General features: G+C 43.3%; 1 protein-coding gene across 3 annotated transcripts; it reads right to left on the bottom strand.

Annotated features, from left to right (window-relative positions):
* Positions 1-2,605: 2,605 nt before the first annotated feature.
* On the bottom strand, positions 2,606-7,964 carry LOC125529780 (B3 domain-containing protein Os01g0234100-like). 3 transcript variants are annotated; one of them, XM_048694199.2, is made up of 11 exons: positions 7,854-7,964; positions 7,296-7,439; positions 6,402-6,578; positions 5,592-5,687; positions 5,311-5,406; positions 4,747-4,839; positions 4,542-4,576; positions 4,319-4,409; positions 3,837-4,043; positions 3,633-3,723; positions 2,606-3,554 (listed from the first exon to the last, which is right to left on the bottom strand). In XM_048694199.2, the coding sequence occupies exons 1-11, from the start codon at positions 7,875-7,877 to the stop codon at positions 2,845-2,847; spliced, it is 1,764 nt and encodes a 587-aa protein (XP_048550156.1). In that variant the 5' UTR covers positions 7,878-7,964; the 3' UTR covers positions 2,606-2,844. The 3 variants fall into 3 exon arrangements, with proteins under 3 accessions (XP_048550156.1, XP_048550155.1, XP_048550153.1); XM_048694198.2 differs by having other exon boundaries at positions 4,319-4,442; XM_048694196.2 differs by having other exon boundaries at positions 4,319-4,448.
* Positions 7,965-18,176: the final 10,212 nt, after the last annotated feature.

Below are 18,176 nucleotides of genomic sequence, written 5' to 3' on the forward strand. Positions count from 1 at the left end.
ATCCAGATCCATGGATAAAATTTTCATCCCTAAATCAAACCCTTTGCTCACCTCACCAAAATGAGTGTTCTAGCTCCGAGATGCTTTCTTCAACCCATAAATGGATTTCTGAAGCTTACATACCTTACTTGCATCCTTTGGGTCAACAAAACTCTGGGGTTGCATCATATGCATCTTAGGTTATATTTCCATTAAAAAAGTCGTTTTGACATCCATCTGCCATATCTCATAGTCAAAATATGCATCTATAGCTATAATGATCCTAACTGATTTAGGCATTGCTACTATGAGAAAGTTGATGGGGAACGTTGCATGGAAAACAAAAAATTCCTATGGAACACCCAAGATCTATTATATGGAGATACTAGCAACGAGAGGGTAGTGTATCTACATACCCTTGTAGACTGAAAGCGTTAACGATCTAATGATCGTGGTTGGTGTAGTCGTACTCGCGTCACGATCAAATCAGATCCAAGCACTGCATGAGCAACACCTTTGAGATGTGTGATTGCTTGTATTTGCGTTGGTATTTCTCCGAAGAGGAGTGGATGGTGCAGCACATCAAAGGTAAGTATTTCCTCAGTTATGTAACCAAGGTTATCAATCCAGTAGAAGAACCAAACAACACTGTGTAAATAGCATATGCGCACAAACAACAAATACTTGCAACCCAACGCGTAAGAGGGGTTGTCAATCCCTCCTTGGTATTGAGATAGATTAGATTGTATGAGATTTGATAAATAGATCTAACTAAAACGCAAAATAAAAAATAAAGAAAAAAGTGAAGCAAGGTATTTTTAGATTTAATATGGTAGGAAATTGCCCGGGGCGTAGTTTTCACTAGAGGCTTCTCTCGAGAAAATAGCATACCGTGTGTAAACAAATTACTGTTGGGCAATTGATAGAAAAATGAATAATCATGATGATATCCAAGGCAATGATCATGTATATAGGCATTACGTCCAAGATTAGTAGACCGACTCCTGTCTGCATCTAGTACTATTACTCCACACATCAACCGCTATCCAGCATGCATCTAGTGTATTAAGTTCATGAAAAACGGGGTAATGCAATAAGAACGATGACATGATGTAGACAAGATCTATTCATGTAGGAATAGACCCCATCTTTTTTTCCTTAATGACAATGATGCATGCGTGTCATGTCTCCTTCTGTCACTGAGATTGAGCACCGCAAGATCGAACCCATCACAAATCACCTCTTCCCATGGCAAGAAACATCAATCTAGTTGGTCAAACCAAACCAAAATTTTGGAGAAGAAATACAAGGCTATAACAAAGATTCATGGATAAAACTGATCATAAACCCATAATTTATCGGATCCTAACAAACACACTGCAAAAAAGAGTTACATCAAATAGATCTAGGCTTTAGGGATCCACCACAACCAGCCGGCCGACCACCTCCGGCAAAGAAGGAGGCCACCCCCGCCAATCCCGGGGCGAAGCCCTCGGCTTCCTTGTGCTGCGGGACGAACCCAGGAGTCTGCGTTTTTTTTTTGCGTCTAAACACACTTGCTTTATTAATTGAGAATGTTCATCGGGATACAATTAAGATCTGGGGGGTTTAAGAGCCACATATGGCGCTCCGGGTCCAGACCAAAAGCATGCTTAGCGAGGCTATGTACCTCTTGATTCGAAAATCTTCCTTCAAAAATGAAGGCACAACTATGAAATTGAGTAACAGTAGCTCGAATTTCCTTCAGGATGCTCGAGTTCATTCCACCAGTGCCAAGATTTCCTTCATGATGCTCGCGTTCATTCCACCAGTGCCAAGATTTATGTCCTGCACCGCATTCTTGCAGTCAGAAGCAACCACCACTTGATTTAGCGAGAGGTCTAGTGCTAGAGCCATTGCTTCTCGGCAAGCCAGCGTCTCCAGCGTTGTCAGGAGCTTGCGTGCCGTCGTCGGAGTCGACGAGACACAACAGGTACCGCAGCTTAGGTCGTGGCCCGTCCGAACCCATCTAAGTCCAGATCGGGCCCAACCACTCCCGCCACCGCCCGCTAGCCTTCGCGTCGTTGCCGCCGCAAGCTTGCCGATCCTGGCAATAATCCTATGCGACCTGGGTCGCACGCCCTGACCGTGAGACCTTATTCAGCGGATGACACTTGGCAAACCCGAATCTCAAAACACGTAGGCCATTAATCCTCTGCTTCCATTAACTTCCGCAGCGAGGCGTGAAGTTCGGGAAGGAGGATTGAGGAAGAAGGAGTGCATCAAGATTGGTGAAGTACACGTGGCATCCTCTGGAGTGGGTCTTACGAGATGAAGCGTGAGACCAGGTCGTATAGGATTATTTTCCGGCCGCTGTCGCCACCCCACATCGCTGGCTCGCTGCCTCTGAACGGCCGGAGCCAGCATCGCCCCTGCGATCCCGAACTTTGGCCGAGGAGATCTGCCGCCGCGGCCGCGCCACACGGGCTTTGACCGGCGGCGGGATGGGAGAACTTGGCGCGGAGGAGGTCTACAGATGGCCGGCGGGTGCGCCCCGGTGCGGCCTCACAGGAGCGAGTTAATTGTTAGGCAAAGGGGAACTTGGCTAGGAAGAAACGGCCGCAAAGCTGGGTTGTAATCGTGACAGAACAGAGGTGTGGGAGGATGGGTAGATAGCCTCTGCTAACATTTCGCCATGAAATTGAGCTGTGATCTTCCGATCCGAGTTCATAGTTAGCCAATTAGATCGTGCTGCTAACAGTATACGTTGCTGTATGTACAGAGAACCAACTAGAACTAGACAAAAAGGTCGACCAAGTCTGATGACCTGAAAGAGATGCCAACCACCAAAATGCATAAGACACGAGACGACGATCGAATCGCCGATCACCATGGCGCGGCCGCCAGCTGCAGCATAGCATGGCCCCTCCTCTTCTCCGCGATCTCCTCCATCTCCATGTCCATATCCTTGAGAGCATCCTTCAGGCTCGCCATCTTCGACTCGAGGGCCTTCACCTTCTCTGCTGCACGAGCACGCTCCAGCTTCACCTCCTCGTACCCCTCCGGCAGATGATCATCCGATGACCGGGCGTCAAGGAGGAAAAGGAGCTCATCGAGGCGCTTGCGTATGAAGCCCACGTCCATTCCCAGCAGCTCGAAGGACTCTAGGGTCTTCTTCCACGCCGCGAGGTCCTCGCAGGAAGAGCAGGAGGAGGGATAGGACCTGATGCCCTCAGCGATGCTGGCCGTCTCTACTATCACCCCTGCTGCTAGCGTCAGGTTTATGTGCTTCGGCAGACGCCTGTGGAGGAACGCCTTCCGGTCGCCGCAGAGCTTGTAGTACGTCCAAAGCAGGCGATCAGGGACTAGTTTGCGGTCGATGACAGAACTGTCGATGACCATCTTGAAGGCTCTGAATGTTTTCACGGCGTCGAAATCAGGGTCTGGATCTGGGGATCTGATGCCTCCGTTTGCTGCTGCTTCACTAAAAGGGTCGTTGCTATCATCATCGGATGCTTTGTTGGTGATGACTTTGGTGACTTCTGGATCCTCCTTGGACTTGACATCTTCATCAGAAGTATCTTCTCCTCCTTTTTCTGCTTCACAAAAGACAACACATGATTAGAAAGATTTCATGATATTGCAATATGAAGATGATGATACTTTTAACTCACCGGGCATGTTGTTTTCCATGGACGTGTCTAAACTCAGGAGACTGAGTGCTCCATCGGTTGTAGTGAACTTACTCTCTCTCAGTATATACACCTGTAAACAACAGTCAATGGTCCAACGTATCACTATCAATATCATGAAGAGGGTAGTGCTCCTTGCATACACACAAAAAATATGATGGAATAAAACATTGACGAAGCACTCACCTTGAATCTTGTTTGTTCCACGAGTTGAAAGACCACGGCATCGCCGACCTTAAGATGATGTCGTGTTGCAAATCTACTCCACCCACCACTGAGGCCCTGCTTGCGCGCTAGATAATTTGTATCAAACCGGAGGCCATCCTCATCTTCTAATACAATTGTAACATCATGGTTTGGAAGATGCTCTCTGCAAAAGCTAACCGGGACACCCTGGGAGGAAGACAAAAGTCAAATGCAAAGGAAGCAAAATACAAAAAGCTAAATTAATCAGTGACACTCGCTTCTCCGCTCCTCTCTCTAAAAACATGAATGCCATGAATCAGTGGCACGCTCTGAATTTGCAGTTGCGTCTTCTGTAGATATTTAATTGCCTTGTAAATTAAAATTCTTACAGGAAAACACAAACTGAGTGTTGCCTATACGGAAACATTACCGGATTCTTGGCATTGGACAAACATTCAAACACCTAATAAACAGGGACTTACCAGCCAAAAAACCCTTACAACATGTGATATCTGCATAAGCTTGACGAAGCTCGGACCTTCTGCTGGCAATTTCTTTTCTACCTCCAAAGCTCTGTCAAAAGCAGTGGCATAGAAGCCCAAAACACTATAGCTTGTTTGAAGATTCATGTGCATTAGTCATGTACACACACTTGACAGCTTTTGAACACACACTACTGACGAGAAACAACAAAAGTTGAAATACCTTGCATATTTCTTCTGGCCATCATCATCAGATATCTGGCAAGTCATAAGTTGTTCACAGTTAGTCTATAGCCCAAATAAGAATTTTGACTACACCCTCCACATTAGAGAATATAATATACATATCGGTCTACTTATACTCAATTATAGTATAATATTTTTTTAAAGGGTATGATACATCAACAAGCGATTTCGTACGACCTTACCTTACTAATGTTGTTGCTGCCAACCAATCTTGGCTTCTTCTCTATCTTTCTCTTGGCATATACTGGACCTGCTGACCTCCCTGTCTTCTTCCTCTGAAATTAAAGTAGCCCACCAAAACAGAGCAATGAATTCAAAATATGTTTATATAGGTGACTGAATATAACAAATAATCTGAGTTGTGAAATTTTTGGATGAGCCAAAATCAAGTATTGTGAGTTCATTTTTTTTCCCTCGGACATGGATCAAAATTTGTATCGTTATGTATTAGAAGAAAGAAAACCAAGAAAACACAATACTTACATGGCTGCAAACCAACTAAGCCAAAAATTCCAAGAAACTCTACACATAATAGAACTATTATTGGTAAATAAAAATCCAGAGAGCAGTAAAAAAAGCCAAAAGAAGCAAAGAAAAACTACTCTAACACTATCCAACCATAGGAAGCATCTTGAATTCATAATATATTTGTTCGCAATTTATTTATTTGTTCATATCATACACACACACACACACACACACACACACACACACACACAGGGATGGAATAAGTCAGTGTATCTTACTTTATAAGTTTTATTGATAGTTCTCTGGGCTTTGTGTTTATATCGGAAGCCGGGATGCTTTCCAGGCTCACTCTTCACATTCTTGGTTCTCATCATCTGCCATAATGAGGTTACATCAATAACTTACATGTTCGTATTTTATGAAAATTACGATCGAGATGGAAATGAAAACGAGGAAGTGATGTCAGAATTATGTTTTCACTAAAATTGATGTTGTGAATGGGTCCATGTGTGGTGTAATTGGTGCATATACAAGAGAACTAAAGCAATAAAACACTCACTATCAATGGAACAAAGTCATCCCCGCTACCATCTGGATCATCGCTGTCATCAACTGCCGTATTCTTCTGAGCAACATCAACAGTGAACTCCTCACCCTACAATTGCCAAATTTTTATTATCGCATCTCGAGAAGTTCAAAATTAGTAAAGATAAAAAAAATGGAGTGAAGTGCATCCTAGGTCCTCGAACTATTTCAGAGGTGCATCCTAGGACCTACATGACACCTCTGAAATAGTTCAAGGACCTATGTGACACCTCTGAAATAGTTCGAGGACCTAGATGACGCACATTGCACTTTGAGAACCTGGATGATGATTTTCATAGTTTGAGGACCTATGTGACGCCTCTGAAATAGTTCAAGGACCTATAGGATGCACTTCACACAAAAATGTATATATAATATACTAGCTTAATAACATGGAGGCTGCTGTGCGGTCACTGTGTACTTGTACTAGTCGCTGCAGTACTAATGAGCGCTACATGGAAAAACATAAGCAGTTAATTTTCAGTTTGTCTGATGGTTCCACAAGGTAAGCATGACCGAAGATTCAGAAGAAAAGAGAGAAGGCAAATGAAATGGTTGACAAAAAAAAAAGAACTGAATTGACCTCATAACAATCTCAGTACTTGAGGTTTTCCAATGCTCGATTCATCGACTGGCCAACCAACCAACTAACTGATAAAAGCGACTTCCTATATTTATTCGAGTTGATATATGAGAACGTGCATTTGATACTCTGAATCCTGGAAGAACAGGGGTGCCTTAAATGCAGGAATGTGAAGTCAGATGGTTCCATTAAGGTTCTTACCATCTGCTCAGAACCACCACCATCATCATCAGCCGCAGCAGCAGCAGCAGCAATGTGTCTACTGATTCTACTGCCATCGTCAAGCAAAGAGAGCCTTCGATGCGCCAATGACATCTTCTGTCCCATCTTGGTCCTGGCAGAATGGGGGGAATCACCCGCTGGCGTCCCTCCCATAGCCTGGAAATTCGTCACACAACCAATGCAGAGTAATTGTTATGCGCGTACATGAACAACAATCAACCAATGAATCATTTTAGTACTTATACTGAATCTCAACTAGTGATCTAGCAGTAAGTAGTACAGGACCAAAACAAAACACATATATAGTTTCAGATAAAGGCTAATGAAATGCTGACACAAAAGGCTACTGAAGTGGCCTCATAGCAGGCTCAGCCTAGACTCCCCGATAAAACTAGAACACATTCAGCAACACATGTCAACAATGTATTGATCATAAACCATGAGTTCCGGTATCAAATAAATGGACCGACAGACAAAATACATGCAGTTGATATACTCTGAAGCCTGGAAGAACAGAGGTTCCTGAAATGCAGCAATGTGAGATCAGATGGTTCCACAAAGGTTCCCACCGTCGGCTCAAAATCAATCAATAATTTTGTCACCAAATGTCATCTACTCCCTCCGTTCCTAAATATTTGTCTTTATGAATATTTCAACAAGTGACCACATACGGAGCAAAATGAGTGAATCTGTACTCTAAAATATGTCTACATACATCCGTATGTGCAGTCCATTTGAAATGCCTAGAAAGACAAATATTTAGGAACGGAGGGAGTAGTGATTTACCAACAATAGAAGATTAAGGATCAACAGAGAAAGCCTGAAACTGAAATGCGGCAATGTGAGCTCAGATGGTTTCAGACAGGTTCTCACCGTAGGCTCAAAATCGTCGCCGCCGCCGTCTTCGTTTCGGCTGCTGCTGCCTTCATCAAGCAAAGGGCGCCTTCGATGGACCATCTTCTGCCCCGTCTTGGACTTGGCAGAGTGGGGAACACCCGCTGGCGTCCCTCTCTTGCTCTGCAAATTAGTCAGGCAACCGATCAATAATTCTGTCACTACCAAATTTTATCTAGTGATCCACGGTGAAAATTAGTCAGGCGAAGCAAAATCTCCCGCGGTGAAAAAGCGGATCGAAGGGTGGCGCGGACTTTAGAAAAGCCCTAGCAGCAGCTGGATATTATATGCAACCGGAGAAAACGATGGGGGCTTTTTTCTTCTTCTTCTCAAGAATCAATCACCTCCCTCTCTGTTTCTATTTGCAAACACCCCATGAATAAATCAACCAAATTAACAGGAGGAGGTAATCACTGGAAAGACAAAAATAGCATGAAGAAATCCTACAATAAAAAAATGAGTTGAGTGGGGTAGAGAAGCAGATGATGGTGGGAGCTGGAGCAGAGGAGGAGGGGGAGGGGAGGTGGGGGGCTTTACTTTGTTTTGCTCGTCGATCACCATGGCTGGCTGGCCGGATGCACTTACTTCGGGAGCTCCGATGGGTGGAGTGAGTGTGAGTGTGAGCCAGAGGAGGAGGAAGAAGGGATTATACGCACACTGGTAAATACTAGAGATACGCAGCGTCTTACACGTGTACAGCTCCCAATTATTACCACCGTCTTACTGCTCCGTGGTGTACTTCATGTTGTCCAACATGCAAACAATCTTTTTAGCAAACTTAAGTCCTCATATTTTTTCTTTCTGAAAAGAAACACCGGAGCCATATTACGGATAAAAATGATTCGACCCCTTGCATCTTCATCCATAGGGTATCTCCGGGGCAACTAGGGTTCCCAAGCCACCCTCTCCTCCACCTCCTCCATATCCCTGATGGCCGTCACTAGAGGAGGACAACGGGAAAGGCGGACGGGCGTGGTGAAGGTGGGAGGGAGGCTCACGTTGATTTGTTTCTCATGTTGATGGCATCGGACGCCAGGGCGGCAGCCCCGGATGGTGAGACAGCAGGCGTGCCCCGCAGATGCTGGTGGCCGGATCCCTCAGTCCCATGGGCGGTGAGGTGTCGGTGGGCGGTTGTCGAGGCAAAGGGCCTTCTTCGGCTTTCGCCTCCAAATATGAAGGTACAGCCCCTTCTGCCTCTCTGGATCACTCCTCCTTGTCAATACTGGTGCACAACGGCCTCGGTTGCATGCCCTCTTGTTGGAGAGGTGATGACGGTTCTGGCTCTGAGGGAAACTCCTGAATGGATGGTTCAAACATGGCAGCGGCAACACCCAAGGGTGACACTTTCCTTCCTCGAGGAGTTGTTGAAGACGCTTCCGCCCACACTAAGTCACTTTCCTGAGTGAAAACTTAAAATCCATTATGGATTGGTCAGCGACGACGTTGCTAGCCGTCTGGGCAAGGTTGGTCTTGGACGAGTGATGTCATTGTGTGGAGATGTCCGGTTGCTTTGAGTTTCAAGCGGTGGTGGCGAGCGATGCTTTTTCTTGCAGGCTAGGCGCTTTCTCTTTGATGGTGCTCTCTAGTATGGTGTGTGTTGTAATGTCATTTAGTCTGTTTCAACTCCTCCTCGAAAATAGAAGAGGCTAGGATTTCATCACGTGTGTAGTGTTGTTTCGTGTAGATCTTGGTTCTTGTGTCCTAGTGGTGACATAAATGAGTCCCTTTGCCCTCCAAAGGTGTTCACTCTGACACCAGCAAACAGGTGAGTGAGTGGTCTCAGGGATCTAGACGACCAAGTCTATTAGGTACTCATCAACCAGACAGGAATTACACAAGACCAACAAGAAAAAACAGTTGAACGATACAATAAGCTGATAGAGCAGCTTCTAGCACAACACATGAAGAAATCACAAAAGGAGAAAAAAAAATGAAAGCATAGCTTGAAAATGGTGCTGCCCACCACACTCGGGAACCTAAAACAGAAAATATAAGAGAACAGTGGATTAGCCGACTACCACTAGAAGAACACATACACGAAAGCTCCACCGTGCTAAGAAGACACAACTCCTTCCTACTCAAATGCCGAAGAGGGACCTACTCTGCCATCTTGGCTAGAGGACGCCACACCGTCGACTTGAAGAGGCCTCACCCGAGAGCTATGAAAGGAGCCGGCCTCGCGACCACACAGAAAGTGTTGGGGAACATAGTAATTTCAAAAAAAATCCTACGCACACGCAGGATCATGGTGATGCATAGCAACGAGAGGGGAGAGTGTTGTCTACGTACCCCTCGTAGACCGTTCGCGGAAGCGTTATATCAACGCGGTTGATGTAGTCGTACGTCTTCATGATCCGGCCGATCCAAGTACCAAAAGCACAGCACCTCCAAGTTCTGCACACGTTCGGCTCGGTGACGTCCTCGCCTTCTCGATCCAGCAAGAGGGGCGAAGTAGTAGATGAGTTCCGGCAGCACGACGGCGTGGTGATGGTGTTGGTGAAGAACAATCTCCGCAGGGCTTCGCCTAAGCACTACGAAAACTATGACGGAGGATAAACTAGAGGGGACGGGGTTGCCGGCACACGGCTTGGTGTTTCTTGATGTGTCTTGGGTGCTAGCCCTACCCCTCTATTTATATGTTGAGCCTTGGGGTCGAAACTTGGAGTAAAAGCCTCCACAAAGTCGGTTTCACCCGAAAGGCAAGAGTCCTTCTCGGACTCCAGGGCCAGAAGTCAGAGTTCCCGGCGTCTGAACCCAGACGCCAGGGACCCTAGCGTCTGGCCCCTGGACTCCGCAAAACTTCCTTTTGCGCTTTCCAAAAACCACGTGGGTTTCCCCTTTGGCCCAGATAAAGTGTTCTCGTACCCAAACATTTTGGGAAACTTCCGGAACCCCTTCCGGTGAATTCCGAAACCCTTCCAGAGATCAAACACTACTATCCACATATCAATCTTTACTTCCGGACCATTCCGGAGTTCCTCGTCATATCCGTGATCTCATCCGAAACTCCGAACAACATTCGGTCACCAACATACATAACTCATAGTACTATATCGTCAACGAATGTTAAGCGTGCGGACTGATACGTCTCCGTCGTATCTATAATTTTTTATTGTTCCATGCCAATATTCTACAACTTCCATATATTTTTGACAACTTTTTATACTATTTTTGGGACTAACATATTGATCCAGTGCCTAGTGCTAGTTCCTGTTTGTTGCATGTTTTTTGTTTCGCAAAATATCCATATCAAACGGACTCCAAACGGGATAAAAATTGACGAAGATTTTTTTGGAATATATATGGTTTTTCGGAAGAAAAATCCACGCGAGACGGTGCCCGAGGGGGCCACGAGGCAGGGGGCGTGCCCCTGACCCTCGTGGCCATCCCGTAAGGCGGTTGGTGCCCTTCTTTCGCTGCAAGAAAGCTAATATCCGTATAGAGATCGTGTTAGAATTTCATCCCAATCGGAGTTACGGATCTCCGGGAATATAAGAAACGGTGAAAGGGTAGAATCACGGAACGCAGAAACAGAGAGAGACAGAGAGACAGATCCAATCTCGGAGGGGCTCTCGCCCCTCCCATGCCATGGAGGCCAAGGACTAGAGGGGAAACCCTTCTCCCATCTAGGGAGGAGGTCAAGGAAGAAGAAGACGAAGGGGCCCCCTCGCCCTTTCTCTTCCGGTGGCGCCGGAACGCTGTGTGGCCATCATCATCATCACCGCGATCTACACCAACACCTCCGCCATCTTCACCAACATCTCTATCACCTTCCCCCCTCTATCTACAGCGGTCCACTCTCCCGCAACCCGTTGTACCCTCTACTTGAACATGGTGCTTTATGCTTCATATTATTATCCAATGATGTGTTGCCATCCTATGATATCTGAGTAGATTTTCGTTGTCCTATTGGTGGTTGATGAATTGCTATGATTAATTTAATTTGCTTATGGTTATGTTGTTGTCCTTTGGTGCCCATCATATGAGTGCGCGCGTGGATCACACCATAGGGTTAGTTGTATGTTGATAGGACTATGTATTGGAGGGCAAGAGTGACAGAAACTTCAACCTAGCATAGAAATTGATGCATACGGGATTGAAGAGGGACCAATATATCTTAATGCTATGGTTGGGTTTTACCTTAATGAACGTTAGTAGTTGCGGATGCTTGCTAATAGTTCCAATCATAAGTGCATAGAATTCCAAGTCAGGGATGACATGCTAGCAGTGGCCTCTCCCACATAATACTTGCTATCGGTCTAGTAAAATAGTCAACTGCTTAGGTGCAATTTCGCAACTCCTATCACCACTTTTCCACACTCGCTATATTTACTTTATTGCTTCTTTACTTACAACAGCCCCTACTTTTTATTTACTTGCTTTTTATTATCTTGCAAACCTATCCAACAACACCTACAAAGTACTTTTAGCTTCATACTTGTTCTAGGTAAAGCGAACGGCAAGCATGCGTAGAGTTGTATCGGTGGTCGATAGAACTTGAGGGAATATTTGTTCTGCCTTTAGCTCCTCATTGGGTTCGACACTCTTACTTATCAAAAACAGTTAGTTCCCCCATACTTGTGGGTTATCAAGACCTTTTTCTGGCGCCCTTGCCGGGGAGCAATAGCGTGGGGTGAATATTCTCGTGTGTGCTTGTTTGCTTTATCACTAAGTAATTTTTATTTTCTGTTCTTAGTTGTTTTCTATCTTTAGTTATGGGTAGGAAACGCAAAATACCAAAAAAAAATAGTTGTACCTACTAAACCAATGATTGAAGAACCACTCAAAATATATCATACTACTGAAGCTTATTACTTGGATCATCTTCGATCCCTATGTGCTCGTGCTGAAATCCCAACTAGCTTAGTTGAGGGCAAATCTTTAGATGAGCATGCTTGTTATGTGCGACACCGAATATCTGAAAAAGGGAAAAATTTACTGGGTCAAATTCATCGTTTGCAATGCTATGCTTGGAATTTATGTGAAATATATGATATTACTTGTTGTTCTGAAAACCCTAAGAAACACCTTCCCTGTCAATGTGAGTTTAGTGATAATGGAATCGTATCTTCGTATGCTAAGGGTGTTTATAGTTACAATGATGTTTAACAAATTGAAGAATTTGTTGCTTTTAAGGGTGCTTATGAAATTGTTTCTTTGATTGAAATGTATGATGCTACTCATTACAAATCTGAAAAATTTGACATACTTAAATATTGCTATGATAATTATGCTTCTAATGCCTATGTTGAACCATATATTGAGGACTACCCCACTGTCCAAGAAGAGACTAATATTTTGCAGGAGTCTATGGAAGAAGAAATTGATGAAACTGTGAGCTCATTGGATGAAAAAGATGAGGAGGAGAGCGAAGAACAAAAGGAGGAAGAGCGGATTAGCTACCCGTGCCCACCTTCTAATGAGAGTAACTCTTCAACTCATACATTGTTTAATTTCCCTTCGTGCTTACCGAAGGATGATTGCTATGATGATTGTTATGATCCCGATAATTCTCTTGAAATATCCCTTTTTGATGATGCTTGCCATGCTTGTGGCCAAGATGCCAATATGAATTATGCTTATGGAGATGAACTTGCTATAGTTCCTTATGTAAACATGAAATTGTTGCTATTGCACCCACACATGATAGTCCTATTATCTTTTTGAATTCTCTTGACTACACTATATCGGACAAGTTTGCCCTTATTAAGGATTATATTGATGGGTTGCCTTTTACCGTTGCACATGATGATTTTGATAGATATAATATGCATGTGCTTGTTGCTCCTACTTGCAATTATTATGAAAGAGGAAATACATCTCCGCCTCTTTATGTTTCCAATACAATAAAATTGCAAGAAACTGTTTATACTATGCATTGGCCTTTAATTTGTGTGCATGAATTGTTCTTTTATGACATGCCTATGCATAGGAAGAGAGTTAGACTTCGTCATTGCATGATATATGTTACTTTGTGCTCAATACTAAATTACAAATCATTGTTAATTAAAATTGGCTTTGATATACCTTGGGATCCGGGTGGATCCATTACTTGAGCACTATATGCCTAGCTTAATGGCTTTAAAGAAAGCGCTGCCAGGGAGACAACCCGGAAGTTTTAGAGAGTCATTTATTTCTGTTGAGTTCTTTCATATAGTTTAAAAACAACAAAAATAAAGAGGGGAACCCAAAACTTTTTCAAAAAGGAAAGTGAAAGTGAGAAAGACAAGCATTGTTGAAGTGGGAGAGCTCCTTGAACTTTATTCATGCTCATGGCAACTTTGTGAATCTTGATTACAGAAAATTTTCAACAAAAATAATTATCCCCTTGTACAATTCCATTGTATTATAAAAATAATGTGCCAAGGTTTGCCTTTAGGATGTTTTAGATGCTTGTTGGTTTGTACGGTGCAGGACAGAAACTTTGGCTGTAGTGTGTGATTTTACATTTTTAGATGGAACGTCAAATGGTTCTGATTCTTTTTGCACTGTCTTTCTATAAAAAAAATTTATTTTTACTAATTTTGGCAGAATTTTTTAAGTATCATAAGTATGGTAAATGTTCAGATTATTACAGATTGTTCTGTTTTAGAAAGATTCTATTTTTGATGCATAGTTTGCTTGTTTTGATGAAACTATCGATTTATATCAGTGGATTAAGCCATGGAGAAGTTATATTACAGTAGAAACAATGCAAAAACAAAATATGAATTGGTTTGCAACAGTACTTAGAGTAGTGATTTGCTTTACTATACTAACGGATCTTACCGAGTTTTCTGTTGAAGTTTTGTGTGGATGAAGTGTTCGATGATCGAGAAGGTCTCGATGTGAGAAGAAGGAATAGAGGCAAGAGCTCAAGCTTGGGGGTTCCCGAGGCACCCCAAGTAAATATTCAAGGAGACTCAAGCGTCTAAGCTTAGGGATGCCCCGGAAGGCATCCCCTCTTTCTTCAACAAGTACCGGTATGTTTTCGGATTCGTTTCGTTCATGCGATATGTGCAATCTTGGAGCGTCTTTTGCATTTAGTTTTCATTTTTATTTTATGCACCATGCTGTTATGAGATAGTCCTCGGTTGATTTATAGAATGCTCTATGCACTTCACTTATATCTTTTGAGTATGGCTTTATAGAATGCTTCATGTGCTTCACTTATATCATTTGAAGTTTGGATTGCCTGTTTCTCTTCACTTAGACAACCGCCATTTGTAGACTGCTCTTTTGCTTCACTTATATTTGTTAGAGCGTGGGCATATCTTTTGTAAAAAGAACTAAACTCTCTTGCTTCACTTATATCTATTTAGAGAGATGACAGGAACTGGTCATTCACATGGTTAGTCATAAAATCCTACATAAGACTTGTAGATCACTGAATATGATATGTTTGATTCCTTGCAATAGTTTTGCGATATAAAGATGGTGATATTAGAGTCATGCTAGTGAGTAGTTGTAGATTAGTAGAAATACTTGTGTTGAGGTTTGTGATTCCCGTAGCATGCACGTATGGTGAACCGTTATGTAACGAAGTCGGGGCATGATTTATTTATTGATTGTCTTCCTTATGAGTGGCGGTCGGGGATGAGCGATGGTCTTTTCCTACCAATCTATCCCCCTAGTAGCATGCGTGTAGTACTTTGTTTCGATGACTAATAGATTTTTGCAATAAGTATGTGAGTTCTTTATGACTAATGTTGAGTCCATGGATTATACGCACTCTCACCCTTCCACTGTTGCTAGCCTCTCTAGTATCGCGCAACTTTCACCGGTACCATAAACCCACCATATACCTTCCTCAAAATAGCCACCATACCTACCTATCATGGCATTTTCATAGCCATTCCGAGATATATTGCCATGCAACTTCCATCATCATCATATACATGACTTGAGCATTCATTGTCATATTGCTTTGCATGATCGTAAGATAGCTAGCATGATGTTTTCATGGCTTGTCCGTTTTTTTATGTCATTGCTACGCTAGATCATTGCACATCCCGGTACACTGCCGGAGGCGTTCATATAGAGTCATGTCTTTGTTCTAGTATCGAGTTGTAATATCGAGTTGTAAGTAAATAAAAGTGTGATGATCATCATTATTAGAGCATTGCCCAGTGAGGAAAGGATGATGGAGACTATGATTCCCCACAAGTCGGGATGAGACTCCGGACGAAAAAATAAAAAAATAAAAAAATATTACAAAAAAAAGAGAAAGGCCAAAAAAAGAGAAGGCCCAAAAAAATAAAAAAATAAAAAATGAGAGAAAAAGAGAGAAGGGGCAATGTTACTATCCTTTTACCACACTTGTGCTTCAAAGTAGCACCATGTTCTTCGTATAGAGAGTCTCTTGAGTTATCACTTTCATATACTAGTGGGAATTTTCATTATAGAACTTGGCTTGTATATTCCGATGATGGGCTTCCTCAAATGCCCGAGGTCTTCATGAGCAAGAAAGTTGGATGCACACCCACTTAGTTTCAGTTTGAGCTTTCATACACTTATAGCTCTAGTGCATCCGTTGCATGGCAATCCCTTCTCACTCACATTGATATCTATTGATGGGCATCTCCATAGCCCGTTGATACGCCTAGTTGATGTGAGACTATCTTCTCCTTGTTGTCTTCCCCACAACCACCATTCTATTCCACCTATAGTGCTATGTCCATGGCTTACGATCATGTATTGCGTGAAAGTTAAAAATGTTTGAGAACGTCAAAAGTATGAAACAATTGCTTGGCTTGTCATCGGGGTTGTGCATGATGTGAATATTTTGTGTGGTGAAGATGGAGCATAGCCAGACTATATGATTTTATAGGGATAACTTTCTTTGGCCATGTTATTTTGAAAAGACATGATTGCTTTATTAGTAGGCTTGAAGTATTATTGTTTTTATGTCAAATGATAGACTATTGCTTTGAATCACTCGTGTCTTAATATTCATGCCATGATTAGATATGTGATCAAGATTATGCTAGGTAGCATTCCACATCAAAAATTATCTTTTTTCTCATTTACCTACTCGAGGACAAGCAGGAATTAAGCTTGGGGATGCTGATACGTCTCTGTCGTATCTATAATTTTTGATTGTTCCATGCCAATATTCTACAACTTTCATATACTTTTGGCAACTTTTTATACTATTTTTGGGACTAACATATTGATCCAGTGCCCAGTGCCAGTTCCTGTTTGTTGCATGTTTTTTGTTTCGCAGAATATCCATATCAAACGGAGTTCAAACGGGATAAAAACTGACGGAAATTTTTTGGAATCTATATGATTTTTGGGAAGAAAAATCCACGCGAGACGGTGCCCCAGGGGGCCACGAGGCAGGGGGCACGCCCCTGACCCTCGTGGCCACCCCGTAAGGCAGTTGATGCCCTTCTTTCGCCGCAAGAAAGCTAATATTCGGATAGAGATCGTGTTAGAATTTCATCCCAATAGGAGTTACGGATCTCCGGGAATATAAGAAACGGTGAAAGGGTAGAATCATGGAACACAGAAACAGAGAGAGACAGAGAGACAGATCCAATCTCGGAGGGGCTCTCGCCCCTCCCATGCCATGGAGGCCAAGGACCATAGGGGAAACCCTTCTCCCATCTAGGGAGGAGGTCAAGGAAGAAGAAGACGAAGGGGCCCCCTCTCCCTTTCTCTTCCGGTGGCGCCGGAACGCTGCCGTGGCCATCATCATCATCACCGCGATCTACACCAACACCTCCGCCATCTTCACCAACATCTCCATCACCTTTCCCCCTCTATTTACAGCGGTCCACTCTCCCGCAACCCGTTGTACCCTCTACTTGAACATGGTGCTTTATGCTTCATATTATTATCCAATGATGTGTTGCCATCCTATGATGTCTGAGTAGATTTTCGTTGTCCTATTGGTGGTTGATGAATTTCTATGATTGATTTAATTTGCTTGTGGTTATATTGTTGTCCTTTGGTGCCCATCATATGAGTGCGCGCGTGGATCACACCATAGGGTTAGTTGTATGTTGATAGGACTATGTATTGGAGGGCAAGAGTGACAGAAACTTCAACCTATCATAGGAATTGATGCATGCGGGATTGAAGGAGGACCAATATATCTTAATGCTATGGTTGGGTTTTACCTTAATGAACGTTAGTAGTTGCGGATGCTTGCTAATAGTTCCAATCATAAGTGCATAGAATTCCTAGTCAGGGATGACATGCTAGCAGTGGCCTCTCCCACATAATACTTGTTATCGGTCTAGTAAAGTAGTCAACTGCTTAGGGGCAATTTCGCAACTCCTACCACCACTTTTCCACACTCTCTATATTTACTTTATTGCTTCTTTACTTACAACAGCCCCTACTTTTTATTTACTTGCTCTTTATTATCTTCCAAACCTATCCAACAACACCTACAAAGTACTTTTAGCTTCATACTTGTTCTAGATAAAGCGAACGTCAAGCGTGCGTAGAGTTGTATCGGTGGTCGATAGAACTTGAGGGAATATTTGTTCTGCCTTTAGCTCCTCGTTGGGTTCGACACTCTTACTTATCGAAAACTGTTGTGATCCCCTATACTTGTGGGTTATCAAGACGGACCCTACGGGTTCGAGAACTATGTAGACATGACCGAGACACCTCTCTCGTCAATAACCAATAGCGGGACCTGGATGCCCATATTGGCTCCTACATATTCTACGAAGATCTTTATCGGTCAGACCGCATAACAACATACGTTGTTCACTTTGTCATCGGTATGCTACTTGCCCGAGATTCGATCGTCGGTATCTCAATACCTAGTTCAATCTCGTTACCGGCAAGTCTCTTTACTCGTTCCGTAACACATCATCCCGCAACTAACTCATTAGTTGCAATGCTTGCAAGGCTTAAGTG

Source organism: Triticum urartu, chromosome 1A, assembly GCF_056163025.1.
Source record: "Triticum urartu cultivar PI428250 chromosome 1A, HENAU_Tu73, whole genome shotgun sequence".
Taxonomy (NCBI): Eukaryota; Viridiplantae; Streptophyta; class Magnoliopsida; order Poales; family Poaceae; genus Triticum; species Triticum urartu.